We start from the raw sequence: 27053 nt of genomic DNA on the forward strand, positions 1-27053 counted from the left end.
AGTATGAGCAGGCACAACATTCTGCATTGATTTAAACCAGGAGTAACCGCAATATGAGAAAGGACCTCAGACCTGGATAAGAAGACCATTGTAGTCAATAGAAACATCAAGGTCAATTTTATGCGGTTACATATATATGCTGATCAGTATCCCTATGTTAATCGCACCAGTAGACTTGCGATCAGCAGTGCGTCTTGAAGTACACGAATAGCGCATGAGATCTATTCAACTTGAGAATCGCACTCGGGTCTGATCGCCCTTATACTCGTACCTTAGCCTCACACAGTCTCTTACAGGTAAGTTATAGGAGCTTTCTAGCATGGCTCATCCGGAACCGGAGAGGTGGATCTCCACAATCAATGCAGAGAGTATTTCTATTGGCGGAAAATCCGGTACCGGTTCTCCTTCATGCCGATCGTCAGGCCGCAAGGCCAAAATGAACAATGCAGGCTGGAGAATTATTACCTTCAAGCTAACCTTCCCCACAACGTTGTCACATTCATTCCTGAGCTAGAAATATCAATTTCGATCTAGTTATACACTCAGACTAGAATCCATAAATTGACCTCTTCGCATCCACCTTCTCTTGAATCTCCGCGGGGTAATTTCGACGATACGAGCTTGCTTGTACGTGGGCACTTCGGAAAACTCGCTGGCGAACATGCAGCAACGCACGACTTTGAGATGATTCTCGCCGCTCTTAGCCCCATGCAAGATGTACGGAATCAAGCCGATGTTAGGATACTGGCCAAAGAAGTACTCGTTCTCACGGGACTGGCAGCGAGTGGCATTGACCTAGATCACGTCGCGCAGGTTGGTGGGGTCGATATCGTCGCCCAAGAGGTAGATGATGGGGATGTTATATCCCGGCTTGGAGGCAAACACCGTGTGAAACACTTTCATGCTGAACTCTTCCATCGCCGTATTGAGCTCGCGCAGCTTCTCGCGGTCGACCTGCAGCACGAACCAGTGGCAGTGGGATTCGAACGGATTCCAGACCATCTTGATGGGCAGGCCCGCGTCCTCGGAGATAGTCAGAACCTCCGCTGCCTGCGTGAGTCCCCAGACTGTCTCGCTTTCTTCAGGAGCACGCCCTGTCACGCAGATGGGGAGGATGGGGACCTTGCGGTAAGTGATGGCCATGATCTTGTGGAGAGGACATGGCTTCTGCTCGCCGGGGAAGATGAGCCATGGGGCCCTCCAGGGCGGTCTTGGTCCGCGAGATGACTCCCTCGAAGATGATCTCCGCGTTGGCCGGGACGAGGATGCCGTTCATCTCGGCTTTTGTGACCTCGATGGGGCTGCCAATCAATGCTCCAATGTACGCGCTCTCATTGACCCCCTTAGGCAGCGGCATACCACTAACCATAATTGCCGCAGGCGGTACACCAAAGCACAAAACAAAGGGACAATCCTCCCCCTGCTCCGCTCACATCTGGCGAATCAGCCCAATATTCTTGCGTGGGATCATCGGGCCGACCAGCGAGCGTTCCCCGTGCAGTATGCTTCGTGTGATCGACCAGTTGACCCACGTATTATCGGGGCTCTGCACAATATACATTCCAAATGTCTGCAAGAACTTGCCGCCGTCATCAGCATGCAGCTTGGGGACGGGGAGGGCCGTCAGGTCGATCTCGTCGCCTAGCAGCTTGAACTCTTTCCCCGGGTCCGTAGGGGCCTCCGTGGGCGGAATCTGGCAGCTTTTAGCCTCCCTAAACTTGTTGATAATATCCTGCCCGCTGGCAGTGGAGGGCAATCCCAGCGATTTGGCGATGCGGATGAAGCGCTTGCCCGGCTGCTGGCTGGCGCCGACGGGGGCGCCCAGGACGCGGAAGAGCCCGTTCGGATGGCGGCCCTTGACGTTGTCGAACAAGGGTGCCTTGCTTCGGTTTCATAGACTTTCAGCGTGATAGCAGCGAGCTTCAGCTCCGGATCCACTTCCTCGTCGATGGCGACGAGGTCACTTTCAGCGTGCAGCTCCTGGATGAAGCGGCGGAAGCTGCCCGCGGTGGTTTGGGTGTCTTCGTAGGAGGCTGTTTCGTCCATTTTGCTGGTGGAGAAACCAGTAGGGGAGTGGTGTGCTTCGTTTCAGGAGAAAGAAAAGAAACCTCATTAACACCGATGTTGAGGCCTATGTACTTAACCCGTGCAAGCACGCCGCCAAGTAGCGACACCCACACATCCCTCACTCTCCCCTCCCACTTCCAAACTTCCCTCACACGGTTCCCCATCGAAGATCACAGCCCAACACAATGTCCACAACCCCCCAGTCCTCCACACCATCAACCACCACCTCCCCAGCCCCGCGACGCAAACGCATCGTCGTCGCCCTCACCGGCGCGACTGTCTTTCCGTCCGTGCCGCATTGTACACCCGGCCGGCGGGGATGGGGGAGGTGGTGGAGCATATTGTGGGGAGGGTGTTGGATTTGTTGGGATGGAGGTACAGGGGAAGCCGATGTGGGAGGGTTTTGTGAAGGATTGATGCCGGGTTGAGGAATGGAGGGTTTCTAATCTATAGATTCAGGGCTGCTCTGGAATTTGGTACCTTGCATGGTAATTGGGATTTGGAAATTTGTTTGAGGCAAACGGATGTACAGGATATCTAAACAGCGGGTGCGGTCTGTATGGTGCGGTCTGTATGGGAGCTTACGAGGAAAGACCGATATTGAATATAACTTTGAACTAGTTATTATGATGCACTACGTCAGCATGCAACATGTGATGGTGTGTAGTACTTCTAGTCGAACATCTTCTCTGTTTTATGAGAAGAACTTCTCCCATGCTTGATAATGTCTTGTTTCTGCCACCATGAAACTAAACTTTTGGTATATATCCCTAGATTACACCAAAACTACTGAAAGATCTGACTGCCACGCGTACTAAAATGCCTCTCTCTTAGCTCACAACACTTCCGACCCCAACACTTGCAAGCACAGGGCCGAATGTCTCCACGGACGTGATTACCTTCCTTCTGTTTCCTCAAACGCCTACAACCTCTATGCCAGAAGGTGGTTGACACACTTTAAAAATGGGCTGATTCACTTCAGCTTGTACCAGTATTCTATGTAGGGAGTTGTTCGCTCACAATTGGCTTTTCAGTCATGGACAAACAGCAATTGGGCGTAGCAAGGCGAGTCAAACATGAAGTCCCACTTCGTGACTCATCCCATCAAGGTCTCTAGCCTCTTTTGATCCCCGCGCTTATGACTCATGCCGCTCTCCCAATAAGGGGTCTCCCAATAAGGGTAGGTAGGGAGGGTATGATGTGTGGATGCCAGGGCGGGTACACCCGAGTTGCTAACCGAGCGGAACGTTGTCCAACCACGGTTGAATTGTATATATCAAATCAGAATTCAATAAAGCCCTCGATTATGCCCGATTCAGATGTTCCGATTCATTACTCCTTTGGCCTTTCATTTTACCTCTTTTCTATCCAGCTAGCGTGAGGCGTAGAATTGCTATTATGGCCACAGACGTTGAAGCAAAATTGACATACCTGGAATGGCAACCCAGTTATACTCATACTCGTCCATATCGCATCGGTCGGATTACGGGACGAAGGAGGCCAAAATGGCAACGCGACGACCAAACGACAAACCTAGTCTTTCGCGAGGCAGATCAGACAGAGATCATCAGAGACGTGAGAGAATTGGCCGACAATCCTCCATTCAGTCTAGAAATCACTGGCTTTGCATACATACGATGTCCCACACCGACTCTTACAAGAGCTCATGAGTACTCAGATCCCAACAACATACAAAATGTTTTCTTGCCGGAATGCGAAGCCATCCTGAGAGGGGCAGTTGAGGGAGCAGAGACTGTCATGATATTCGACTGGAAAGTACGTATCGAAATCGAGTGACAGATTCATAGGATCCCTGGCCTTGCTAACGCCTCCCATATTTGAACAGATCAGGAAGAGAAAAAGCGCAAAGGAGCGACGGACGCGGAATCCGAACTTGCAGGGGTTTGCCCGGCAGGTTCATATCGGTAGGTGATAAATCTTAGACGGAGGAGATGCCCATTGACTCGATTGATATGCTTGGCTGACAACACAATCGAGATACCCTTCTTACTCGGGACAAGAATGCTACTCCTATCATGGAACGCATTCGAAAGCACCTCTCCGAAGAGTCACAATACCTTCTTTCTGGGCGAATTCAGTTGATAAAGTCAGTAACTAGACCTACAATCCTCGCTCTTGTTATCCCCAGCGACCGGATTGTGAATTGAGTTTGCCTCTGATGCAGAGAAATTAGTCTTTGGCGACCCATCACCGGACCGGTCGAAGATCAGCCTATTGCAGTGTGTGACGGACGGAGCGTGGACTCCTCGAAACTGATTGAGACCGACATGACCCAAGGTGAATATACTGGCACTATGCTCTACCCACAATATGAGCCGAATGGGAGCTGTCAATGGTACTATATGAGTAGCCAAGAGGCAGAAGATGTACTCCTCTTCAAGGGTTTTGACACGAATGAGGACAGCGTCAAATGTAATCCAATACCCCTTTTTAGGGAGGACTTTGTACAAGGCCCTAACAGGACTCTCCACAGATACTCCTCATACGTCATTTGTTCCCCGGAGGAATCCGAAGATAGTCCCGCCTTCTCGGGTGAGTGTCGAAGTGAGAGCATTGGTCTTTTCGCCCCCGAGCTGAAAGAATACCTGGGCCTGGCTTTTTTCCCAGGCGGACATCTCCGGCACAGCTGTGAGTTTAGCGCACCCTGGACGAGAGCGGCTATACCCGAACCAAAGTCCAGTGTTTGGGACTCGCATGGGGAGATTAAGCCAAGCTGCCACTAGTTCATCTTTGGCAGAAGGCTTACTTGACTAGGAATGGAGGCCCTGAGTCTAAGCCCCAAAGGAGATTTGCCAAGCAGGGGTTCGGTCAGATTAGCCAATCTTGGCAAGGCTTCAGCTTCTCCGCTCCTGTGCCGGTCCCTGAAAGTTTCTCAAATAGTTTGCCGACCCCCTCCTTTCTTTTTGTTCCTACACAGAATCTTATTCACTTCCCAACTGCATCAGAGCCCGTACTACCTGTTAGCCTGCCAATATGTTGCACGTCAAGTTGGTTCTGGGTCTGCTTGCCGCCTCCCTTGTCTCCGCGGAAAACATTGTAACCCTTTTCATTCCGGACATCGACTCCCAATCGCTGGTGGGCTCGGTCATGGGCGTGGTAGGTGTTGATCACAGCAGAACGCACGCCCGGTTTCGACTGACTCATAGCATAGGCTGCAACGGCTACGACCTACTTTGTCGAATGCCCGACAGCAACGGGTTCCAGTGATACTAATGATAATGATGATGATGATGATGATGACGATGACGATGATGATGAGTGCGGCATGGGACCCGGTATGACGATTGTCGCTGGCCCTCAGACTACGACCTACCTTATGGATGTGCCGGAAGATGACATGTATGTGGCCTGTACTGTTTCTGTTGAGTGTGCGCGAATCGTCTGCTAACCTGCCCCGCCATACCCAGCCATATGTCTATGGAATGTTCTGTGCACGGAACCACCTCCGGCGTCTGCACCGAAAGGATTTCGGGCACGGGTGCGGACTTCGCCGGAACATACTCCACCACCATGGGAACTGGTGACCTCTGCTGCTTTGTGCCCGTCACTATCACTGCTGGCACGCTCACCAGTGCTGGGGACGCCACCACTCCTGCGACCGCAACAGCGACCGCCACCACCACCGATGCCTCTGCTACCGGCGCAAACACTGCAATCAGCAGCAAGTCGGCTACCGGCACCGCTACTTCGATTGTAAATCATAACGGTACGAGCCAGAGCAGCACCGGAGCTGCTGCATTTATCACAAATGACGCTGGTCTGATTTTTGGCGGCGCTGCAATCGCGGCTCTTGTGGCCGCAGGTTTGTGAACCACGACACCCTATCAACAACATCTCTAATTCTTCCATGGGTCATGTACTTTGTATTCTTTCAACCGGGAACTTATCTCTTTCTCAAAGCTTTTTTAATGTATATCTTTCCATCGACCTGCTATTGCTCGTCGTCGGAATTTGATCAATGACTTCACTTCTCGAATCTCTCGCCCCTGTACAGTCTTTACCATGGATTTCAAACAGCTTTACCGACTAAAAGACATCTACATCGTGTACTAGCCCAATCTCAAGCAGAGACTCGGTATCACATGGAGTAGGAATCACTTTTCCCTCCGGATTGCGGTTGGTTCATTCGCCGATCTCACCCAAGTGGACGATGTCCACCATAGCAATAAGCCCTACCCTTGAATAAACAAATATTCCTTGTTTATAAGAAACAGTATGGCCGAGGGTCATTGTTGGACATACACAGGCGCTGCCCGAACTGTGGCCCCCACGGGCACTGACCGGCAAAGCTTTAGATAAAGCTTAGCCCTTGTATAGTCAAGTTGCAGACCAAAGGGTCTCGGTCAAAACCTCTCATTCAAGGCATAGAGACGGGATGTCCCTTCTTGCACGCGCTGAGTGGAGAGACACTGTTTCGATACTTATCCTAGGAACTCCTATAGCTCTGACCCTCTTTTGATCCCCACACTCTATTCGAGGAGCTCGTATGCAGATATCCTCTAACGCACAGCAAAGACAGATGAACCTCGGAGACAGGCGACCTTCAAGACCTAGTAAGGGAGTTCCATTGAATCCACTGTGGACGAATGGCTGTGTTTCAGTCTCGATCAAAGGGGTCGATTTTAAGTTTTCTCAGCCACGGTCGTAGCAGCAAAAGCCGGGCAGCCAAGCCCCAACCTCGGCGCACATCCGTCTGTGGACCAGTTCTAGACCCAACGGATTATAACTGAACCAAACTACACCAAACAAGTCGGGACTTGTGAGCCCTCGCGGATGTAAACAAGTGGCGAGCATTCAGGTTTTGCTCATGGAAGAACCACCGCTTGATCCCTGTGGGTTTTATGTGGGTAAAAAAAACAGCTCCCATCTCTGTCGGAGTCATGGCCGGGGTGAATTCTGAATCGAATGGCTGGATCATGCCTACATAGCTATACCAGGAAGGACCATCTCGAAGAATGAATATCCATATTACCGGTTACCTTTTGAGCTCTCCGACCCCATACGTATGTTTCATTGACCTTGATGCTAGGCGGACATATCCTGGCATGTGAAGTGTCCTAGTGGTGAAGAAGGGAATACATATTTCTGACTCGAGTCGAAGCTCGGAGTATGACACTAAGCCCGACGGTCTTTCTTATGTACATCGCAGGAACCAGTCCCAAGCACACCACCGTTTCTCGCCACTCCAAAATTCCCCTCCACCCTCCTGGCACAAGTCTATTCAGATAGTTTGAGTCCGTGAGGAAATCCCTTACAGACCGACCGCGCTGACCAGGAACTGCGCCGCCGTCTGCGCATCATCGCCGTAGGACAGGTGGGCCATGACATCGGCGCCGTTCTCGCAGACCGGGTCGCCAGTGGCGCAGAACTCCTTGACTTTGGAGGAGCTGAGGTTGTCGATCGACTCGGCCTTAAGCGGGTCGCCGAAAAGCACGGCCGCCTGGATCTCGCCAGAGCTCAGCTGGCTCGCGGCGTTGTGCACCACCATCGCGCCCTGCGAGTAGCCGCCCAAGACGACCTTGGTGTTGGGGCATTGGCTGATGGCTTGCTTGACCAAAGAGGCCATGGTGCTGCCGCCCGAGGCGCCCATCTCGGCGTTACCCTGTTGGATGGGTGCAGTGGTTAGTTAGGAGGCCGAGGTGGAGGAAAGGAAGGAAGGCTTGTAGAGGCGCGGGATGGGGGAAAAACATACGGCCCAGTCGGCAGGGTAGTCAACACCCTGCACGGCGACCTTGTCGCTGGTCAGGGTCTGCAGGTCAGCGGCCACCTCAGGCCCCACGATGGTGCCCATGTTGCCGGTCTCGGAGGTACCGCGGGCGAAAATGAAGGTGAGCTCCTTGCAGCCGGTCTTATCGGTAACGTCGTTGGCCGTGGAGGATTCTACAGAGGGATATGTCAGGATGCCTGTGCAGCGGATGGGAGGGAAATAACCGGCGTACCGGTCGTAGAACGGCCGAAGAGGCTGCTGAAGCCGCTGCTGGAACCGCTGCTGGTGCCACTGCTCGGGAACAGGGACTCCAAGGCGCCCAGCCCGTCGCTGGTGCTGGAACCGCTGCTGGCGCCACTGATAGGGAACAGGGATTCTAAAGCACCCAAACCATCACTGGTGCTGGTGCCGGAGCTGGCGCCACTGATGGGGAACAGGGATGCTAAAGCACCCAAACCATCACTGGTGCTGGTGCCGGAGCTGGCGCCACTGATGGGGAATAGGGATGCTAAGGCACTCAGACCGTCACTGGTACCGGTGCTGGATCTTCCAATCAACGACCGGTGGTTGACGGTCTGGGTCGGGGCACCCAGGGCGGTGGTAAGCAAAGAGAGAGCAACAACGGACTTCATTGTGAAATGAAAGACAAAAATAAAGAGAGGACTAGAAAGTGAACGTGATGATTGATTTAGTAACGAGGGTAGACAGAGCACAGCTCTTGTGGATTGCAAAGAATGATGGAGGGAGAGAGGAGGATGGAGGGAACGGTCGAGTGAATGGATTGGAGATGGATCAAACTCAGCGCATCTTGCGCTCTTTTATCCTCACCCCCGAGTACGCCCGAGTATTCAAAATTGAGGCCATTTAAGGTTAAATGAACAGGGCAAATCTGGAGTGTCTGGGGCGTGTTTCAGATCCGAAGCTGGTTCGAGAGAGATCGACTCGGAAAGATTCCCGTAACAGGAGCTGAGCCCCGGGACACGACCGGCCTCCTTTGCGGTCAATGTTTCAGCGCGGTCAATCGCAGCTGAGACGTTCTATCATGTTGAGAAGTGCCGACCGCCCTGTGGTCTGATAGATACAGGTTTTCCCCTCGATTCGTTTCCCGCAACCGCCCAATTTTTAGGGCTACTTTGCCCGATTGAGCCAACGGGCCGACCTACAGTTGACCAGTTGCGGGTAGATCCGTAACAGATTGATTAATAGTCCCCGGGGGTGTGCATTCTGGCGACATCGTTTCGCTTCCCATAACAGTAACTGATCTGCGTATGGAGGGAGAATGTGACAAGTCAAGACAGGTGCTGCCATGACGGGCGATCATTGCACCCTTCTCCGTGTTCCAGAACCGACAACTTGCAGCTGGAATTTGCGTCCAAGAACCGTCACATTGACCATGTCTTGACTTGAACCTGAATCCAGAATCCATTCATCAAATCTCCCTCAGGCCGAAACCTTAATCCTCGGTCAAGAATACCATTCTTGTCCACTACCCGGAAAGAAACCGCGGTGGTTTCCTGCTCTCACTGTACGTGAGGGGACGAGCTAAGGATTGTCTTCAATACCTCCTGACCGTCAAGCATTCCGAGCCAAACTCGCACGTGTCTTGACCTAACCATGGTAGTTGGTTCGTCTGCTTCTGCTCCATGAATCTGCTGTCGTGCAGAATACTAGAAAAGTGACAAAACTCCCTGAATCTCCCTTCTTCCTCTGCACACTGCAGCCCGATATGATACAATGAGTTTCTTGCTGGGCGGTTGCGCCAGGGCACTCTGTGGGGGAGGCGGCTGTGCTTCCCAGCCTATAGATCTATGTCTCCATCAAAGCACTTCCCTGTTCAGCTGAACCATGCATGTATTCCAAGCCTTCAGCCCGTGAGCCCACAGGTCGATGCAACCCTGCAATTTTGCAATCGTGCCTTGGTGCTTGCATGAGAGCCACAATAGTAAACGACTTCCAATGTCTGGTAGCTTCTGGAACCACTACCGTTCCTCGATAAACTATATTCTGGGTCTATTTGCGACATGCCTCGGCTTCATGGTAGCCTGGAGATTACCTAGGGTTGTCTGTACCTCCACAACCCGGGGTTGCAGTGCAGTGTCCCAACAAACGAACAAGAAAGGAGCGTCATTGCAGGATCACTTCTGTTATTGATTGTTTGGGCTTTGTTTCTGTCCATATGACTCCTCAATCAAGTGGATTATTCTACCCCCCCTGGCCACCAGATCTACAGCTCATCACAACTACTGATGAGACCAAGATGTTTTTTACTATCACATCTAATGTTCTCTTTGAATGCTACCGCCCATAGAAATCTTCTATGACTTGAGCATCATAGTCTAGGCTCTGCATTATAGGTATTTACAGCTCAGACATCACTTACTTATTAGCACTCGTGGGCACTCAAATCCGGGTCTCCAGGTACGAGTAGTCAATCTGGAAAGACGAAAGTAGGCCAAGGCAAACTCTGCAGGGGCTGTCATACTCTAGATCCCGAAGCATGATTCTAGATTCTAGAGCGGACCTTTGGGGCGGTGGTGAGAGCAATGGCAGTAAGAGCAAAATTACAGCAGAACAGAAAGTATGTCACGTGGTTCATATTCGGAATGTTGTACGGGAATCTGATCATATATAAAGATTACTATAGTTTCGGAGCCTACTAGACCGCATCATGGGCCTCTTCAGAAAAGATCGTGATGCGCACAGGACTCGCCGACAAACCAATCAGAGCGAAGCAGGGTGCGAGAAGACCTAAGGTACCTAGTACGATTTGTACTCAAGTGCTTCGCTATCATCGGCTGAATGTATTCATTACTATGAACACGATAGTCGCCAGATGCTTCATGAGCCTCTCTGCGATTGTGCTTGATCTTCCGATGCGGTGGTCAAATCCCCCGGATACTACAATTTGCAGCAGTCTGACCGACGGGTGGGGGAATCCCGCCCCCGGTGGAAGAATCCCGTCCTCGGGGGAAGACACAACAAATCATCCCAATGCGATCACCCGATCAATTGCATTCGATATACTTCGCTGAGGCGACAGGATTCCAATGCCCGATCAGCTTATAAAAAGAGAGCTTCTTTTCTCCAAGGACACTGCGCAACCATTTACCCAACATTAACACTTCTGCAGACGCAGCCCATATCACAGGTTACTTACCCATTCGACTCTCTTTCGCTCTTGAAAGAATCCCTCCTCAGTGAATTAACATGCCGACTTCGCTTGTCACCGGAGGCACAGGCTTCATCGCCCTGCACGTCGTCAAAATCCTCCTGGACAACGGCCACGCCGTGCACACCACCGTGCGCTCCCTCCGCAATGTCGCCAAATGCCAGCCCCTCTTCGATCTCCAGTCGCAGTATCCCGGTCGCCTCTCGCTATTTGAAGCCGACCTCCTCCATGAGGGCTCTTTCGGGCCGGCTATGCAGGTCTGTGACACGGTCTACCACATTGCATCGCCATTCTTAGTGCCCCAGCAAATCAAGAACGGACGGAAAGAATGCGTCGAGCCCGCTCTGCAGGGTACGCGCAATGTACTGGAGTCGGTAGAGAAGTGTCCAAGCGTGAAGCGGGTTGTGCTCACCTCCTCCAGTAAGCGAGATAGACGACTCCCTCTCTGGAAATAATATTATCCTTAAGCTTCAATCTACGTAACCAGAACTCCATTCTGACCACGCTTTACCTCCGCAGTTGCAGCCATGTACGGTGACTGCAGCGAGATCCCACGAACACAGAACGGAGCCCTAACGGAGACCTACTGGAACAACACAAGCAGCGAGACAAACAATCCCTACCACTACGCCAAGGTAGTCGCCGAGCGGGAGGCGTGGCGGCTGCACGACGCCCAGAGCCGGTGGGAGTTGGTGGTACTGAATCCGGGACTGACGCTGGGCCCACCGCTGACAGGGGCCTCTACCTCGGGCAGCCTTTTCATGATCGAGAACATCTTCAGCGGCGCCAACAAGATGGGGTGTCCGGAGCTGTACTATCCCATCGTGGACGTGCGCGATGTGGCTGAAGCGCACGTCCGCGCCGGCAGCCAAAGCTTCTCGCCAGCTCCGTCGTCCGGGTCGGGGCCGCGATGCCGCTACCTACTCACCGCTGGGGACCGCACCCTGAGCTTGCTCGAGATGGCAGATATTTTGCGTCCAAGTCATCGTGATCCCCGTCTGCTACCGACGCGGAATCTTCCGCGTCTGATGGTATACATAGCTGGGCCGTTCATAGGGGTGTCGCGCCACTGGATTGCGCATAATCTCGGGGTGAGATTTCGGGTAGACAATCGCCGGAGTGTGAAGGAGTTGGGTGTGGTGTATCGGCCGGTGGAGCAGACGCTAAAGGATCAGTACGAAGCGTGGTTACGATTGAAGCACGGCGAGTAGAAGGTGGACGGGGCTATGCGACTGAGTGTATTGTGTTGATTATTAGGTTTTTGTATTGAGTCTTCTCACAGGTACCTGTCTGTTTCTTGATCTAACGCTTTGATACATCTGTCATGGGATTCATCGAAAGTGTAGTGCAATTTTATCCTCGCAGTGAACCCCCCGGTTGTTCTGATTGGCTCACTGGCTTCTTAGTGGAATAGCCTCGCTTGGTTGATCGTCTAAGATTAGGAGTCGTCGCCTTGGTTGAACGCCGTTTGACATGTTTCGGCCATATTACCTAGGCTCAGCTGGGTGTGAGCTTGGTCGCGGCCAGACTCCGAGTTCTGTCCAACCTCGTTGATGGTGTTGTTCAGGTCTGCACACGCAAAATTCTGATAAAGATCTAGACCTTCCTTGTACCTTGAGCGTCACAGTGTATCAGTAACGCATTGCGCAGAGAGCTAGGACACGAGAACATACATCCTCGCATTGTTCAGGAAGACACCGAAACCAACAATGGCTTTCTCACCACCTGTTCCCCATTTCGCGAGACTCACATTGCGACTATTGTCAGTAGCTTTTTTTTTTTTTTCTTTTTTTTTTTTTGTTTTGATTTAGGAGCACAGAAAATCATACTTACCAAGGGTGGTTTTGAGTCGAAGACGCTGTCGTTTGCGAAGCTGGTGGGTAGAAAATATCCCGGATCATCGACTCGAAAGCCTCAATGTCGGCACTTTCCCACGCAGAATAGGTGTAGCGCATGATCTCAGCGGCATTGACCAGCTGCGCCCCATAAAGACTGGCAGTAAGCTGGGCATCCGTACCATTGAGCAGCTCTAAAGTACTCGCCCAGCCGTTCAAGATCCCGAGGGATCTCTCTGCATGCGCTATGTCTTGAGTGAGGTACCAGCTGCTCGGTTGGCTTGTCAGTCGAAATCGCACAGACACTGAGGGCTGGTGGGAATTGACCTGATAGCATTAAAAAGAGCGGCCACGGCGTCACGGCTCGCTCAGTCTTTCCTGGAGAACTTCCCGTAGAGTTCCGTGTGACATATCTTAAAGGACCTCTCATGGTATATGAGGATGACGCCAAACTGTTCGCAGACATATTCTGGTACGCAAAGTACCATGGATCTGTCTTGTTGGCCACCCCATATCTCATCCGGTCCAGATCTTCTTTTGTACTCAGGATGCTGTTTCATAGCTTAGAGAGCAAAGACGGTTCGTGGTTCATATTTCACATACCCTGGATGTACAAATGTCGCCACGGTGCTGACTGCGTTCACACGACTTCATGCATCTCATCTTGATCTCTACATGTGCCAGGAGAATTGCAGTTGATTCCTTTCTTATTCAATTTTATGATAATTTTCTGGTCATGAGGAGTAACATATGTGGTGTATCCCCACACAAGCTTTTCCGACCGTGACGTGGGGGACTGAATAAACACCACGGAATCACGGAGATCGCTCACTTTTCCGCCCATTATCATCCGCCTCCGCAATAAGTTCGGACGATCTTCTACCCCACAACTTAATCAGTATTTCACAGCAAACTAGTCCCAGACTAGAGGAACGAACGTGTTTCTCAGCTATACGATGAACATCCTTACCTCCCCTGCGCGAAGATCCCCGACCAAGTCAGGCCAGCACTGTAGACCTAGGCTTGCAATGCACAATCTTCTTCTGGACTTCACATTGCATATCTGCTTGACGCATCAGATCTGCACATCGACACATCCCAAAAACAATGTAGCGACCCGGAGCCGAGCTTGCAAAATGTACAGTACAGTCGGCTAGGCCAGGCCCCACTATATACTGTATTTGCATTCCGCATCTTGCATACGGCACTGCGGCCCGTTGCGCCCGCGCGTCGCCCTGCGGACGAAGGGATAGGGTTCTGCGCGGACAGATACTACCTTCAGCCGCTCTATGATGTACATTACCTGCGGATGAACTCTGATATGTGAGTTTATTGTGCTTTCTCCCGAGTTTTCACGACAACTATCGCGTGAAGCAATTTCTGGTTAAGCTGCAATTTTGAAGCATCTCCTTGAACCTGGAGAAATGCTCCCTGAATTGGTTAGCTTCAATTGACATGCCAGAAGACAAACTATGGAGGTTTTCAAGATCAACTCAGATGAGCTGTATGAATTTAGAATTCTGTAATCCCGTGATGTGCTGTGTTATCACCAGACAAAGCACTAAGATGTCGATTGATGCCCGTGAAGAGTAACCGCAGAAACAGTAAGGGTTGGATTGGGAGTAGACTTCAAGATACGGGATAATCCTTCAACCGATGAAATCCGGGTGGAACAAGCTTGTTTTGCAGTGGAGAATAGAATAGGAGGCAAGTGCGACCGACGGGCGCAGAACCGAATCGAAGATATCCAGAGCTCCATTTTGAGTGGGTCGGTGGTCGGTGGTACGGATAAGTACTCTGTAGTGGGTAGTCCGTCAGTGGCTTTGAACTTCAACCTCCCAAGTCCGTCACACGGCCTGAATCGAATCCACTGTATTCTCTACTTGGGGTGCTTGACAACGGAGAACCCACTCCATTTACAGTCGGATCACAGCCACGTGGAAATGCTCTCGTCTCGTCTTCGCCCCCTGCATACTTTGCCCCCCGACTTGTCAACGGAAAAGCCCCGCGACGCCGATGACAACGATAATAATGACGATGCTTCTGCCGACGCCGAAGATCTCTTCACGGCGTTTCTACCACACCTCTTCCCCAACGATGCACCCCAATTCCATGGTGACCCAGGCCAATATCTCCTCTACACCTCGCCACGCTATGGCAATCTGACGATCCAAGTCCCGTCATACCCTGAGCAAAGCGGAAATGCGTCCAGTGCCACGCAAGACCCTGGGTCCGAGGCCCCGGCCTTTCCGATAGAATCAGACTCAAGTCAATTAGAAAAACGAAGGACACTATTCGCTCATATTCTATGGTCTTCCGGGCTGGTCGTTGCGGAGGCTGTGGAGAATGCCCACGCCGCCCACGAACATGTCGACCCGATGTGGAAGATGGAAGGAGAAAAAGTCCTGGAGCTAGGCGCTGGTTCGTTTCTCCTGGTCCACCCCCCCCTTGACGATGGTTTTACTGTATGCTAACAAGAATGATCAGGCGCTGCACTCCCATCGATAGTGTCTGCCCTGGCGGGTGCCTCGGAGGTGACCATCACCGACCATCCCTCGTCGCCCGCTCTAAGTGGTACAATTGTCTGGAACATGAAACGTAACATCCCAGCGACGAACGCATGTGCTGTCTCCATCCAGCCTCACGAGTGGGGGGTTCTCTCGTCCAATTCCTGGGCGGTAGCCAACAAGGGCCATTTCACACGCATCATCGCAGCCGACTGCTTATGGATGCGGTCGCAGCATGAGAATCTCGTGCGAACAATGAAATGGTTCCTGGCCCCAGAAGGTCGAGTCTGGGTCGTCGCGGGATTTCACACGGGACGAGCGATTCTGGTGGAGTTTCTGAAGGTCGTGTCGGAGATGGGACTGGCGGTTGAGGTAATCTACGAGCGTGATCAGAATACCAGTTACGCTGAGGGGGGTCACGAAGTCAGGCGAGACTGGGTAGAGGTGAGGGATGGGGAAGGGCCTGAGAATAGGATGAGGTGGTGTGTTGTTGCTCGGTTGAAGCACGCCTCCTAGTCCAGACATGGAGTCTTAGGTATTGTCTCGACGATAACATTCTTCAAACCACGAACCGGGCCTTTTCTAGACTTGGTCCCACCGATGATTGAAGTCTAGACTTATTTGATTTCTTGCCAGTCGAGAAGCATGAAGGGTCCGAAGGAGGTAGACAGGGATCCGGGTCTCAAGTCATTTTGTAAATAAGCATACTACCACAAGATCTTGAATCCGAACAATCCTTCGTACGGTACAGTAAAATCCCCATCAAGCAAGAGTAGGGAAACGATATTCCAAATCCCCCTTCCCTCGAACATTTCTCTGCAAACTATATATCCGGCCAAGATGAAATCAACACAAGAGGCTGTCTAGTTCACTCCATCAATTTTTCTGCAGGCTGCAACTATCAACCCGACCGAGGAGGTCGATAACTTTGCGACCCACACTGCATACGGTGTATCATGTGAATCGTACTCAGTTCACGCTAGTTGTTCATCGAAGCATCTAGTGTAGAACATGGGTCAGATTGGTGATTAATTGATGCTAGGTAGTGCTTAAGTACAGGTTAGTCCTTACCGTGTGGCCATCACTGGCATCCACCGGCCCGCTTCGGCGCCGTTTCTGGGATATTGAAGAGCCAGAAGCTGTGAATACTGTTAGCTAATTTGTTCTCTAGATCCAGGAGACCCTCGTCACTGCGATATGAGCTGAAGTGAGGGATAGATGAGAAAAAAAAAAAAAACCCGATGGAATTAGAAATGCCAATAACTGGAATGAGCCCATTTGAATAGGACCGGGAGTATATCAACAGCTCACCATCTAAAGGTTTTACACTCTGCTTGCACCTTCGCTCTCCCCAGATCGATGCCAGCCAGGCCTGACGGCTTGGGATCTGCCCTCCCAACCCTACGGCGTAACTCTAGCCCTACAACCCACCATGTGCTGAGCCCAGATCTCATCCGCGCGCTATGAGCGAAACTTGGACTCGATCAAGAGCCTCTATCGCGCCATGGGTGTGGCGGGTGTATCTTCAAGCAAAGGGCGTTTCTTGAAACGAGCAGCATCTGGCCCCCTCAGCTGGACAAGGACAGGAGTACAACGAGACACACTTCAATTCGCTCGAGTGGCTAAGAAAGTACAATCAGAAAAAAAACACTGGTGATCACGCCAAAGCAGTTGCATGTATAGCGAAGAAATGGAAAGATATCAGACCGACAGGTTTCGTCTCGGTTATGGGTAAGGGATCATCAAAAAGCACATTACTCTTGACAGAAGGGGCTCTGGAAATATCTCACTCTCCAAGCAACTCTACTACGGATTAATATCGATGCATACAAGTGGAGAACTGGTTAAATCAGCTATCCATCAAAAGGCACATCCTGCTTGAGCAAACGCATCTGAATGACCTAATCCAACAATCCCCCATTCGCCTTCTTCACCATCGTAAACGGGGCCCCGACCCTTGTCAACAACTTGACCTCTCGAGGCTTCACAAACAACGGCTCCGTCACCGCCAGGTAGTCCCGATAATAGGGCTTCGCCATTTGAACCTGTTTGTGTAGTGCTGTCAGCCAACTTCGCTTCAGAGACCCCAGACATAAAAAAATTCAGCCTCGACTCACCCCAATCAGCCATTCTTTAGACGCAGACCTGGCATGTGTTAGGAGAATTGGGAAACCACAGCGGCGATAAGACATACCAATTTTCCACCCAGGAAACGGTCCCAGGGCTGTCGGGCGCCTGGTACAGCTCGAAGAAGGTACATTCGGGCTCGGCAATGACGGCCTCGTAGGCAGGCTGAAAGGCGGTCCAGAAGGTAGGCAGGTCCTCAGGGTTCAGGTGAATAGTCACCTGCAGAGAGAGAGATTCGGGCGGAGTGGACATTGTGGACTTGTTGATATGTCCGAGGCTTGATTTGCTCTGCTGAGGGGCCGACGGAGCTGAGGAGTTATGGTATTATTTATACACAGTAGGGTGAGTGGTGAACGGAGTTAGCGGGAAGATCGGTCCTTGGGTATGGAGTGGTGGAGTGAGATGGGAGAGTGGTAAGCACTAACGACGCAGGCGTTTAGGAGGGGAAAGACATTATTTGGCCGGGGACATGCACAGACAGGGGTCCATCGGTTATCGTAGAGTATCTATCTCCCGGGCGGGCCATTCCTAGTGGGTACCTTAGTAGTCTACATTTTATCTTTAGCTTCGTGCCAACCAAAATTTCTCACATAAATAGGCCAACCGCAGTCTCATGTTTCTCCTTCGATACAGAGAGAGTGATTGCCACGGAGAACCCCATACGATCAGTGAGAACACAGTAGTGATAGACAACATCCGTGCGCTTCTTTCTCATCTATGGTTCCGTGTGGACGTCGTGTCTATAGGAAAGAGTGGATGCACGGAAAAAGGACCCTTCCCACGATCACGCCTTGGACAGGAGGAACCCATTATTCTGAAGCGTCTGAAACACCCCATTCGGATCATACCGCAGGGCAATCCGCTTCAACTCCTCCAGGTTGTCGGAGCCATACGTCGCCAGCGGATTCTGGTCCCGGGAGGCATCGTTCATGTACCGGAAGTCATCTCCCGTGTTGCGCGCTTCGCCCAGCTCTTTCCATTTCGCCTCCGTCGCAATGGAGACGGCGCGGACGGCATCATCGTCGCTAGCATTGGCCCAATAGACCAAGGTCGTCCACCCTGTTGAGACCCTCCCCGTGGTGAGCACTAGACAACTGTGGGGCGGGAGGGGGGATGAGAAGACGCACATTGGGTATTTGCTTCTGCCAGCCCTAGAGGGTTGCCCCCCTTCGAGTTTCCCACCGCCGCGAGGTTGGCCGAGACAGGTTGCAGAGTAAAGGTCTGCGTGGCTCCAGTAGACTCATAGACCTGGGCCGCGAGCGGTTGCCAGAAGTTGTACACCTCCTTGTAAAGCTCTGCGTCCACTTTTGAGCTAGCAGATCGGTAGTCTCGGCTGCACGAGTGCACACAGTTCAAATCATTTAGCTACAATTGGGGTTTCTGGCACAGATGATAAGAAGGAGGACCTTTCTTACCGTGGTTGGGAGGCGGGTGCACCGTCGGAACCCATGAGCTCCACCAGTTCCCCAACAGTACCATTTGTGGCTGCGACAGCCACTTCCAATACCGTGAGATTATCGAAGGGCGCAAAAATCGCCGGGCGTGTAGACGCTCCCTCGGTGTACATCAGTGCCAGCACCGCATATTCCAGGCTCACAACGAGGGCGACCGCGGATTTGGAGTCCGATGCATTCTGCTGCCAGGTGGCAAAGGCATCGAACAAGTCTGGCACCTGGTCGAGGCTGTAGATTGAAGCCTCGAACCAGATCTGCGGTAAGGATATCGTTTCAAGGTCGAATTGGGTGACGATGCCTTTTATTTTGTCCATCTATTATCAGCCCTGGCTTTAAACTAGAAGGGGGGCCCTGAATATGTACCGAAGTTGGGGCCTCCACCCTTAAGACCCCAGAATAAATCGCTGTTGTGGGTGGCATTGGCATTTGCAATAGTTCCATCAGCCAGGACAATCTGCGCGAGACGATCAATCCTTGAACAAATCCCCTTGGTGGAGGAAGAAATCATCACAATCACCGCAACCCACATGAAAGTTTTTCACATTATCAGCCGCAAGGCCATACTGGCCCGAGAAATGAAAATACCCGCCTAGAGCGCGTCAGGTTAGTGAAGGTGCCAATCACACAAGAGCGGGAAAAAATAAGAAAGATGCACCCCCGAGAAGCAAACCTCCAACTCCCACGTCCTCAATGCGACCCCCCATGACCGTCAGGCCGGTAGAGTCCAAGGCCTGGTACACCTCCCCCCACCGCGCACCGGGGCCCAGGCTGAGAACTGATTGATCCGGACTAAGCGTTATCTCGTTCAGACGCTGGAGGTCGATGAGAATTCCAGGTCGGTCAACCCCAGCAAAGCCCGGGTTGGGGGAATGACCCCCGCTGCGAACCGCAAATGGGGCTTTGAAAAAGGCCAGGATCACCAAGGTCTGGGATACCTCACTATCGGAGCGGGGAAGAATGGCACAAGAAGGTATCTCCCAGCAAGTGGCCGACCAATTCAGCTCCACTTCGGTTGCATTGGTGGAGGGCTGTTGCACTGCGTCGGCCCCCAGTACAACACCGGCCGTGTAACAGGCTAATTGAACCAGAGTGGACTGAGCAACTGACTGGCTGTTGAGCAGCGCGACTAGACCAGCATCGGTGGAGAGCTTGGCCTGAAGGTCCGCTCTCGCCGACACATTCGCCAGCACATCATCCACAAAGGCAGCCACAGCCTGCATAACCGTTCCAGAAGCGACAGGGGAGGGAGCGGATGATGAGGGAATAGCATTGGCTAGATAGACACCCCATGTCAAAGTCAATGACAGTAGCTGTAACAGGGCCGGCATGGAGAATAGGCACGGAATGAAAAATAAGTACAATGGTACAATGTAAGCCTTGTTCAGCGCCATTGTCGTTGTTAGCAAGGGATAGGGACGTTTATAGGGATTTGGTATCGTGTCTGTGCTCTATAGTCCTTCCACTATATGGGTTTGCGAACACGAGAAGGAAGGGGCCGATATGACAACTACTGATCCTGCAACCATTCCTAGAACATTTACGCGCGATCCGGTAATTACAACCGCTATCTCAAACCCGGTTGTTCAGTAGGGACAATTTGGGCTAGCTGCAGTAAAAGTGTGTCCAGCGTATAATAGAGGGGTTTCTGCATCGATAAGTTATAAGAATGGTCACGGAGACGGCCTGTCAAATCCACATGCTTGGATATTATTCAGACATCCAGCACTTGTCTCTGATCATATCTGGCTTGGCCGTCATATTCACATATTCCTTTTCCCCACTCCTTTGGGACTCCCGAGTAATCCTGACCAGATCCCCCCACTATGTCGAAGTCTATCACGGCCCTTCGACAGCCTCGAGCTCCTGAGACCCATTCCATAGTCCCAAGACGGGACACTGCGGCAAAGGAACAGCCCGAGACGATCCTGTCCGAACGACCGAGCCATGTGCAGACGCAGTACGGAGGGAATGACAATCCTGGCGTCCTGCAGGTATTTCCGCCGGCATGGTTGCCCTACCTGCAGCTTGTTCGCCTTTGGCCCCCGGCCGCACTGCTGCTGATTTTCTTCCCGCACGGATTTGGCATCCTGCATGCCGCGATTCGGACGCAGGCTTCCCTGGGAGATGTCGTCCGAGCTAGCATTGTGATCTTTGGGGGCTGTTTCTTCTGCTCCAATGCCGCACACACCTGGAACGATCTGGTCGACGCACGCTTGGATGCTCAGGTCGAACGGACCCGACGACGGCCCATCCCCCGTGGCGCCATCACCCCGACGGCAGCTCTTCTCTTTGGGGCTACGCAGGTACTCGGTGCGGTGCTCCTGCTGACGTGCCTGCCATTTGGGCTGTGGGTCAATGGATTGTATGCAACCCCCAATATTATTAGCACGAGCTATTACCCGTTCGCCAAGCGTCACACCCATTTGCCCCAACTCGTGCTGGGGTTCTGTCTTGCATGGGGGGTGGTAATGGGAGAGGTAGCGATGGGCGTGCAGCCCCTGTCGTATTCCCCGCAGACGGGCGAGGTAAGTCTCGACCCGTCGGTGTTCTGCCTGGTGACGGGCACAGCCGTCTGGGCGCTCATCTACGACACCATCTACGCGCATCAAGACCTTCAGGCTGATCTTCGCGTCGGAATCAAGAGTCTGGCGGTGTTGCTGCAAGAAAGGAGCAAAATAGTGCTGTGGCTCGCGCTGGCCCTCATGACGGGACTCCTGGTGCAGGCCGGGCGGCTCAGCGGGCTCGGGATTCCATATTACTTCCTTGCAGTGGGCGGGGGAAGTGCCTCGCTGGGACTGATGATCTGGCGCGTTAACCTACGCGACAGCCAGAACTGTTGGTGGTGGTTCAGCAATGGGTTCTGGTGGACGGGTGGGGCGATTGGAATGGGCCTGTTGGCAGAATATTGCTGAATGTCTCTGGAAATGCACATCAGACATCCTTGGCATCTTTAAGGCGAGCCGCCAGGGGCTGGCTAAATAACATACTTTTGTACCAACTTGTAGGGCAATCAGCTTGTAGGAGATGAGCCTGCTTAGGGTGTCTAGGGGGGGGGAAGGGGGGGTGCATGAGATCCAATCACCATCACCTCCAGTGAATCTAGTTCCTGACATGCATGACCCCTCTCTATGCCTTATTTGCTTTTGTTCTCATCTGAAAACCAGAAATTTCAAGCAAAATGATTATATCCAGCGGGGGCCAGACGGGCAGGGTCTCGGTGTTTTCCTTATATCAGGATGGGTGACAATGCGCGCTCTCCTCCGCTTCTTCGTGCTCCACCAGCGACTCGTGTGTGACGGGGTGCATCAACGCACCAGCCTGATCAGTGACCTTTCTTGTTATGAGTCTGGCGGCGTCTTCTTCCAGCACCGGCATGGCTGCCATGGTCACTGCCGCCCTGCTTCCGCCGCCTGCGGAGATCAACAATACTCACAAGGTCTATTCTGTCGCTGTGGGATGTATCATCTTGGGGATTATTGCGGCGTTTGTCGTGCTGGCGCGGCTCTTTCAGCGCTGGCGCACGGGTGCCTTTGGGGCTGATGACTATTGCATTATGCCTGGTCTGGTCGGTCCACCATCTTTTCATTTGTCTAAGCACCTCTCTGAGTATGGGGTGGAGAGGAAGGAGTCGGACTGAAATCTCTCCGTCTTACAGGTGCTCTACCTCGGCTGGACCACGATGGCTGCCTACGTCAACCTCCACGCAGGAGTCGGCAAACCGCTCTGGGAGATCACCTTGGCGGAGTACACGATCTGGTATCAGGTGCATTTCTCCTCCTCCTTGCCAGTGGATTGCCCGGGAACTGACCTATGCCCCGCATTGGACTGTAATGAGCAGGGCATTGTGGGGAGTGCCTTTCTCTACCCAGCCATGAGTGCGACGATCCGGAGCTCTGTGATCCTCCTCTACCGCCGCACTTTTGCCGCCTCCTACCCTGGGATGCTCCTGGCTATCTGGACCCTGCTCGGTTGCCAGATGATCTACGTGATCGTTTTCACCGTCATCGAGGGATTCATCTGCACTCCCTTCTCAGCGGCCTGGACGAATCCCTTGCTCCGCGAGCAACACTGCAATGATTGGCGGTACTACTACATTCAGGTGGCGCTGTTCAGTTGCAGCATGTCGTTCGATGCAATCTTACTGGTCCTGCCGATCTACCCGGTGTCGAAGCTGCAGATGCCGCTCCAGAAACGGATCGGTGTCGGGGCCGTGTTGATTCTGGGGGCTGCGTAAGTTGGACCGGTCCCTTTTGTCTTTGACTCGGCCAGTCGTTGATCCTTCACTTGCAGAGCCAGCATTGCAGCTGCTTATAAGCTGGGGGTTTTTGTCGACCAGATGAATCGAATTGATTCAATCAATCCATATTGTGCGCCGCCGCCTTCTTGCTTCTGCCCGTCTTCCCTGCCTTCTTTCTTGCTATTCATGACCCAACCCAACCACCCACTGATCACGCACACCAGGGCTACAATACGCGATGAGCCGGGTGACGCCCCCGCAATTTGACAAATATGGTCTCACCTTCTGGATCCCTTCCCAGGTGGAACCGTGCGTGGGGCTGATCGGCGCCTCCCTCCCCGCCCTGCGGGGGCTCATTGTGGACCGATTCAAACAACTCAGCTCGGCCGTCTACTTCTCGCGGAAGGGGTTGGTCAGCAGCGACCCGCCGTACGAGGCCCATCCCTCGGGCCAGTTCCGGCGGGGAGACACGACTGCAGTCAAGAGTGGTGGCAGTGGTGGGAGAGATGATGCGGTCTTGCTGCGTAGTGAATATGTGGAGTTGGCGGATCGCGTCTGAGGTGTACATACTGTACCTACTACTCTTTCCCCCTCTTTTTCTCTTGGGTTGTATCTTTTTTCTGTTGGTTCCTCTTGGTGGGTTTATTCCCCTTCCTGGTCAGATAATTTATAATTCCTACTGCTCGATCCATAGGCTACCTTATCGTAAATTAGATCCCCTTAGCCTCAAAGTGTGCCCTTCGGAAGCTCACCTGTAGATATACATCCTATTCTTATGAATGAGTCTCGAATATAGGTAACAATGATACTTCTGGACTTCCTCTAGAATCCTCGGTGTTTGTTACAGAATACAGCCAAGCATACGGAGGTCTTGACGAGCGATAGCCGTTTCCACCAATGGATTTCTGAGGATTATGGGCCAGGGAGGGTATTTTCGTACTGCGTGTGTGCCCCGCGTTCCTGGGCTGCTTTCGTACTGTAGGTCGCTCTGATAAGCGCCGGCTCAATCCGCCCGAGGTGCCGAAACTTCTCAGGGCCCACCGAGGGGTCAGATATTAGGTTATTAGTGCAAAGGGTCTGGCAGGAGGACAGAATGACTTGGAATTTTCATTAAGCGCCTTTCCCAATTACAATCGACTTAGAATAAACCCCAACCCCAACAAAGATAAGAAGGGACTGAGCGATTCTTCGTAAAACCCATATGTGATCAAAAAGTACTAAGAGCTCTCAGGGTGGAAAAGGAGGGGGGATGCAGTGTGATTCACGGATGCGCATGCATTAGTGATGTGTGATCACAAACACTAGGTATGTATGTCTTGGTTGGTCATAAGTAGTCCACTGCAAGTCCAGAGTCGGGGGGTAACAAACAATTCAGTGACAGTTTCTTGTGATTCAACATGGCAGTTGTGGGCCTGGCGATACATTGTAGGGTACTATACAGTACAAACTAGGGTCACTTGAACTAGTGAGAAACTATAGTGGCATCAACAACCCGTAGCTCGCTTGAATATCTCCATAGGAACCATCACCCTCTTCGCAAGTCATGTAGATAATCGATAACTACCAGTCAGTTACAATCAATACAGCTGGACATGGAACAGACAGTTATCTCCGGACTGCTCTGCCTGTCTTGAGTCAAATAACCAATCCTACCAGTCATCGTCATCCCCCACCTCCTCCCCCCCCGTCACGTGCTGTGACATGTATGTGCACGTCCCTTCTGGCACTGCCTCGCTTCAAGCCTTCCATCAAGCAAAGCTTGAATCATGTAAAGCTTTCGCCTGATCCAAGCTTAAATCCTCCCGGCACGAGCCGCTGGAAGACCAAGTCCGGATCATACCGGCGCTGCACCTCCCTCAGCCGGCGCACGTTGGCCTCGCCGTAATGCGCGATCACCTCCTGGTCCCAACTGGCATCGTTCATGAAGATGTACTCGAGGTCGCTCCGCTCCTGCTGGGCGAGCGCCTCAATCTCCGCCCGGACGCCCGCCGTCGCGCGGTGCACCCGCGCGTCATCGGCCGCCAACTCCCACCCGATGTCGAGGACGAGCCAGGTCTGGTTCACGGGCTGGAGGCCCAGCGCGTTGCCTGCGCCGCGGCCGGGCGCCGTGCCCGCCAGGACGGCGCTCGCGGAGATGGGCTGCAAGCCGACCGACAAGGTGCGGCCGAGGACGGGATTGAGCTGCGCCAGGGGTCCGGTGCGACCGCTGCCACGGTCGCTGTCGCTGGCGTTGGTGGTTCGAGGGGAGAGGAAGAGATCGGCGAGCTGGCTGTACAGGCGGCGGGACGGGGTGAAGCTGGTCGCGTGCCAGTCCCAGCGCGGGAGGTCGGGGAGCACGGCTCCGCTCATGAAGGTGAGAAAGGACTGGATCTGCGTGGTATCCAGGACGGTGGGGAGGGCGGCGAAGGGGGCAAAGGCGGCGGGGGCGGGCTCGGGCTTCAAATACACCAGGTTGAGGATCACTCCGCCCGTGCTGTTCAGCGGCACCGCCTCCACCATCAGGTTCGCGTAGGGGTCTTTGTTGGGCGCGGTCTGGTATTCGTAGAGCGCCTCCATCACCGCGGGCAATTGCTCACTGGAATACCATTTGATGCCCCCCCAGACCGGGCCCATCGGGTAGGTCTGGATCGTGGCTGTGGTGACAATACCTGTGGGAGTGAGGACGTTAGGGTTAGTGAAGGCACGTCCACACGAACAATACACCAGCAAGGCAAGGCATCCCGCACCGAAATTGTTCGCCCCTCCCTTCAACGCCCAGAAAAGATCGGCATGGTCGCGGGCATTGGCATGAACGGCGGATCCATTAGCAAGGACAATCTATGTATATACGATCAGTCAAGCGGACACTGGCAGCGGATTTAACCCCTCCCTTACCTCAAAATCAACAACGTTGTCGCAGGCTAGGCCATACAGGTCGGACAAATATGACAACCCACCTATAGGGGGATATCCCGGGTCAGTTTTGACGACATCCTGATCTGCTGTAGGGGGAAGAGAAAACTCATACTGCCGAGAAGTAAGCCTCCTACGCCCACTTCGGGCACCCGCCCGCCCACCGCGGTACGATTGTAGACCTCCAGTCCTTCATACACGGTCAACCATGTCTGGCCCATACCCACTGTTGCCAAGGTAGACGTGGAGTTGTATAGAAAACTGTTAAACCCCGACATATCAATCAAGACTCCCCGGTTGATGTTGGCGCCCAGCGGGGACGGCATGTGGCCCCCGGACCGAATCGCAAAAGGAACCTGGTCCCGAGTCACCAGTCGTACAATAGCCTGAAGATCCGCTATCTGTCTGGGCTGCACGATACAGGATGGCTTTGCCCAGGCCGTGGCAGACCTGTGGATTCCCAGTCGGAGCATCGTCAGTAGGGTCCAGGCCCGTCTTGAGGGAGCCCCTCATATGAAGTTGAGATCACCCACCAATTTTCGTCGGATAGCGCGCTGTATCGGCTGGAGGAGGGCAGAATGGCAGCACTGGAATTGCCCTGCGCGAGCTCCTGGCAGACCCTCTCAACCGGATCCATTGGGCCGGCCAGGATCATACCGGCCAGCAAAGAGACGACCAAGCCCAAGGTAAGACGCATTGCTCGGCAATACCCGGTGAATAGCAAAGGATGAGCCAGAATGATGCCAACCGAGTCGAGAGGGGGTGTTCATCGAATATAGATGCTCCCACGACTCTCAACACCATGATCCAAGCGATTATCAGGCCAAGCGGACCGGGATCATGAAGCTCATTCCGTCAGCTGTGCCCTAATTACTTGGCACTTGCTTAGTGCTGAGTGAGCATAGGCTAGTGGCTGAGCATTAGTTCATTACAGGGGTCAGCATAACAAATTCGAGAACAACTAAATAAACACAAAATAACTAAAAAACAAACTAAAATATATGTCAGCCTCCTTTTCCCCCTCCCAGTGAATGCTA

At 52.8% G+C, this 27053-nt stretch overlaps 12 protein-coding genes across 12 annotated transcripts; 6 read left to right on the top strand and 6 right to left on the bottom strand.

Moving 5' to 3' along the window:
- Positions 1-580: 580 nt before the first annotated feature.
- On the bottom strand, positions 581-2046 carry BP01DRAFT_424496 (UbiD family decarboxylase; the record flags this gene model as incomplete). Its single annotated transcript, XM_025579702.1, has 4 exons — positions 581-1146; positions 1229-1361; positions 1434-1879; positions 1939-2046. 4 exons carry the CDS (start codon positions 2044-2046, stop codon positions 796-798), a joined length of 1038 nt encoding a protein of 345 aa, XP_025429886.1. The 3' UTR covers positions 581-795.
- Positions 2047-3402: 1356 nt separating this feature from the next.
- Positions 3403-4748, top strand: BP01DRAFT_322230 (uncharacterized protein). Its single transcript, XM_025572754.1, has 5 exons — positions 3403-3843; positions 3914-3992; positions 4066-4174; positions 4262-4500; positions 4562-4748. Exons 1-5 carry the CDS (start codon positions 3466-3468, stop codon positions 4663-4665), a joined length of 909 nt encoding a protein of 302 aa, XP_025429887.1. The 5' UTR covers positions 3403-3465; the 3' UTR covers positions 4666-4748.
- A 235-nt stretch (positions 4749-4983) lies between these two features.
- Positions 4984-6143, top strand: BP01DRAFT_358088 (uncharacterized protein). The gene is made up of 3 exons (XM_025575354.1): positions 4984-5184; positions 5240-5427; positions 5496-6143. Exons 1-3 carry the CDS (start codon positions 5062-5064, stop codon positions 5896-5898), a joined length of 714 nt encoding a protein of 237 aa, XP_025429888.1. The 5' UTR covers positions 4984-5061; the 3' UTR covers positions 5899-6143.
- A 1123-nt stretch (positions 6144-7266) lies between these two features.
- BP01DRAFT_343650 (cutinase-domain-containing protein) lies at positions 7267-8427 on the bottom strand (the record flags this gene model as incomplete). Its single annotated transcript, XM_025573528.1, has 4 exons — positions 7267-7690; positions 7781-7968; positions 8028-8152; positions 8231-8427. The coding sequence occupies 4 exons, from the start codon at positions 8425-8427 to the stop codon at positions 7340-7342; spliced, it is 861 nt and encodes a 286-aa protein (XP_025429889.1). The 3' UTR covers positions 7267-7339.
- Positions 8428-10925: 2498 nt separating this feature from the next.
- BP01DRAFT_343652 (NAD(P)-binding protein) lies at positions 10926-12175 on the top strand (the record flags this gene model as incomplete). Its single annotated transcript, XM_025573529.1, has 2 exons — positions 10926-11384; positions 11484-12175. Exons 1-2 carry the CDS (start codon positions 11003-11005, stop codon positions 12173-12175), a joined length of 1074 nt encoding a protein of 357 aa, XP_025429890.1. The 5' UTR covers positions 10926-11002.
- Positions 12176-12402: 227 nt separating this feature from the next.
- Positions 12403-13265, bottom strand: BP01DRAFT_384015 (uncharacterized protein; the record flags this gene model as incomplete). Its single annotated transcript, XM_025577468.1, has 4 exons — positions 12403-12577; positions 12638-12721; positions 12798-13044; positions 13100-13265. 4 exons carry the CDS (start codon positions 13263-13265, stop codon positions 12403-12405), a joined length of 672 nt encoding a protein of 223 aa, XP_025429891.1.
- Positions 13266-14650: 1385 nt separating this feature from the next.
- Positions 14651-15954, top strand: BP01DRAFT_424500 (putative nicotinamide N-methyltransferase). The gene is made up of 2 exons (XM_025579703.1): positions 14651-15220; positions 15287-15954. The coding sequence occupies exons 1-2, from the start codon at positions 14743-14745 to the stop codon at positions 15820-15822; spliced, it is 1014 nt and encodes a 337-aa protein (XP_025429892.1). The 5' UTR covers positions 14651-14742; the 3' UTR covers positions 15823-15954.
- Positions 15955-17027: 1073 nt separating this feature from the next.
- On the bottom strand, positions 17028-17788 carry BP01DRAFT_343658 (putative quinol monooxygenase). Its single transcript, XM_025573530.1, has 3 exons — positions 17501-17788; positions 17424-17451; positions 17028-17351 (listed from the first exon to the last, which is right to left on the bottom strand). Exons 1-3 carry the CDS (start codon positions 17683-17685, stop codon positions 17208-17210), a joined length of 357 nt encoding a protein of 118 aa, XP_025429893.1. The 5' UTR covers positions 17686-17788; the 3' UTR covers positions 17028-17207.
- Positions 17789-18157: 369 nt separating this feature from the next.
- BP01DRAFT_343662 (FAD-binding oxidoreductase) lies at positions 18158-20107 on the bottom strand (the record flags this gene model as incomplete). Its single annotated transcript, XM_025573531.1, has 6 exons — positions 18158-18492; positions 18561-18766; positions 18849-19185; positions 19251-19341; positions 19415-19476; positions 19543-20107. 6 exons carry the CDS (start codon positions 20105-20107, stop codon positions 18218-18220), a joined length of 1536 nt encoding a protein of 511 aa, XP_025429894.1. The 3' UTR covers positions 18158-18217.
- A 517-nt stretch (positions 20108-20624) lies between these two features.
- Positions 20625-21908, top strand: BP01DRAFT_401863 (4-hydroxybenzoate octaprenyltransferase). Its single transcript, XM_025578620.1, has one exon. The coding sequence runs from the start codon at positions 20711-20713 to the stop codon at positions 21797-21799; it is 1089 nt and encodes a 362-aa protein (XP_025429895.1). The 5' UTR covers positions 20625-20710; the 3' UTR covers positions 21800-21908.
- A 227-nt stretch (positions 21909-22135) lies between these two features.
- BP01DRAFT_322246 (uncharacterized protein) lies at positions 22136-23810 on the top strand. Its single transcript, XM_025572755.1, has 5 exons — positions 22136-22452; positions 22543-22650; positions 22726-23117; positions 23178-23254; positions 23349-23810. Exons 1-5 carry the CDS (start codon positions 22228-22230, stop codon positions 23681-23683), a joined length of 1137 nt encoding a protein of 378 aa, XP_025429896.1. The 5' UTR covers positions 22136-22227; the 3' UTR covers positions 23684-23810.
- Positions 23811-24888: 1078 nt separating this feature from the next.
- On the bottom strand, positions 24889-26653 carry BP01DRAFT_375061 (FAD-binding oxidoreductase; the record flags this gene model as incomplete). The annotated part of the gene is made up of 5 exons (XM_025576874.1): positions 24889-25772; positions 25851-25941; positions 25999-26060; positions 26132-26466; positions 26550-26653. The coding sequence occupies 5 exons, from the start codon at positions 26651-26653 to the stop codon at positions 24889-24891; spliced, it is 1476 nt and encodes a 491-aa protein (XP_025429897.1).
- Between the last annotated feature and the right edge of the window lie 400 nt (positions 26654-27053).

The sequence above is a fragment of the Aspergillus saccharolyticus genome (assembly GCF_003184585.1).
Source record: "Aspergillus saccharolyticus JOP 1030-1 unplaced genomic scaffold BP01scaffold_23, whole genome shotgun sequence".
NCBI lineage: Eukaryota > Fungi > Ascomycota > Eurotiomycetes > Eurotiales > Aspergillaceae > Aspergillus > Aspergillus saccharolyticus.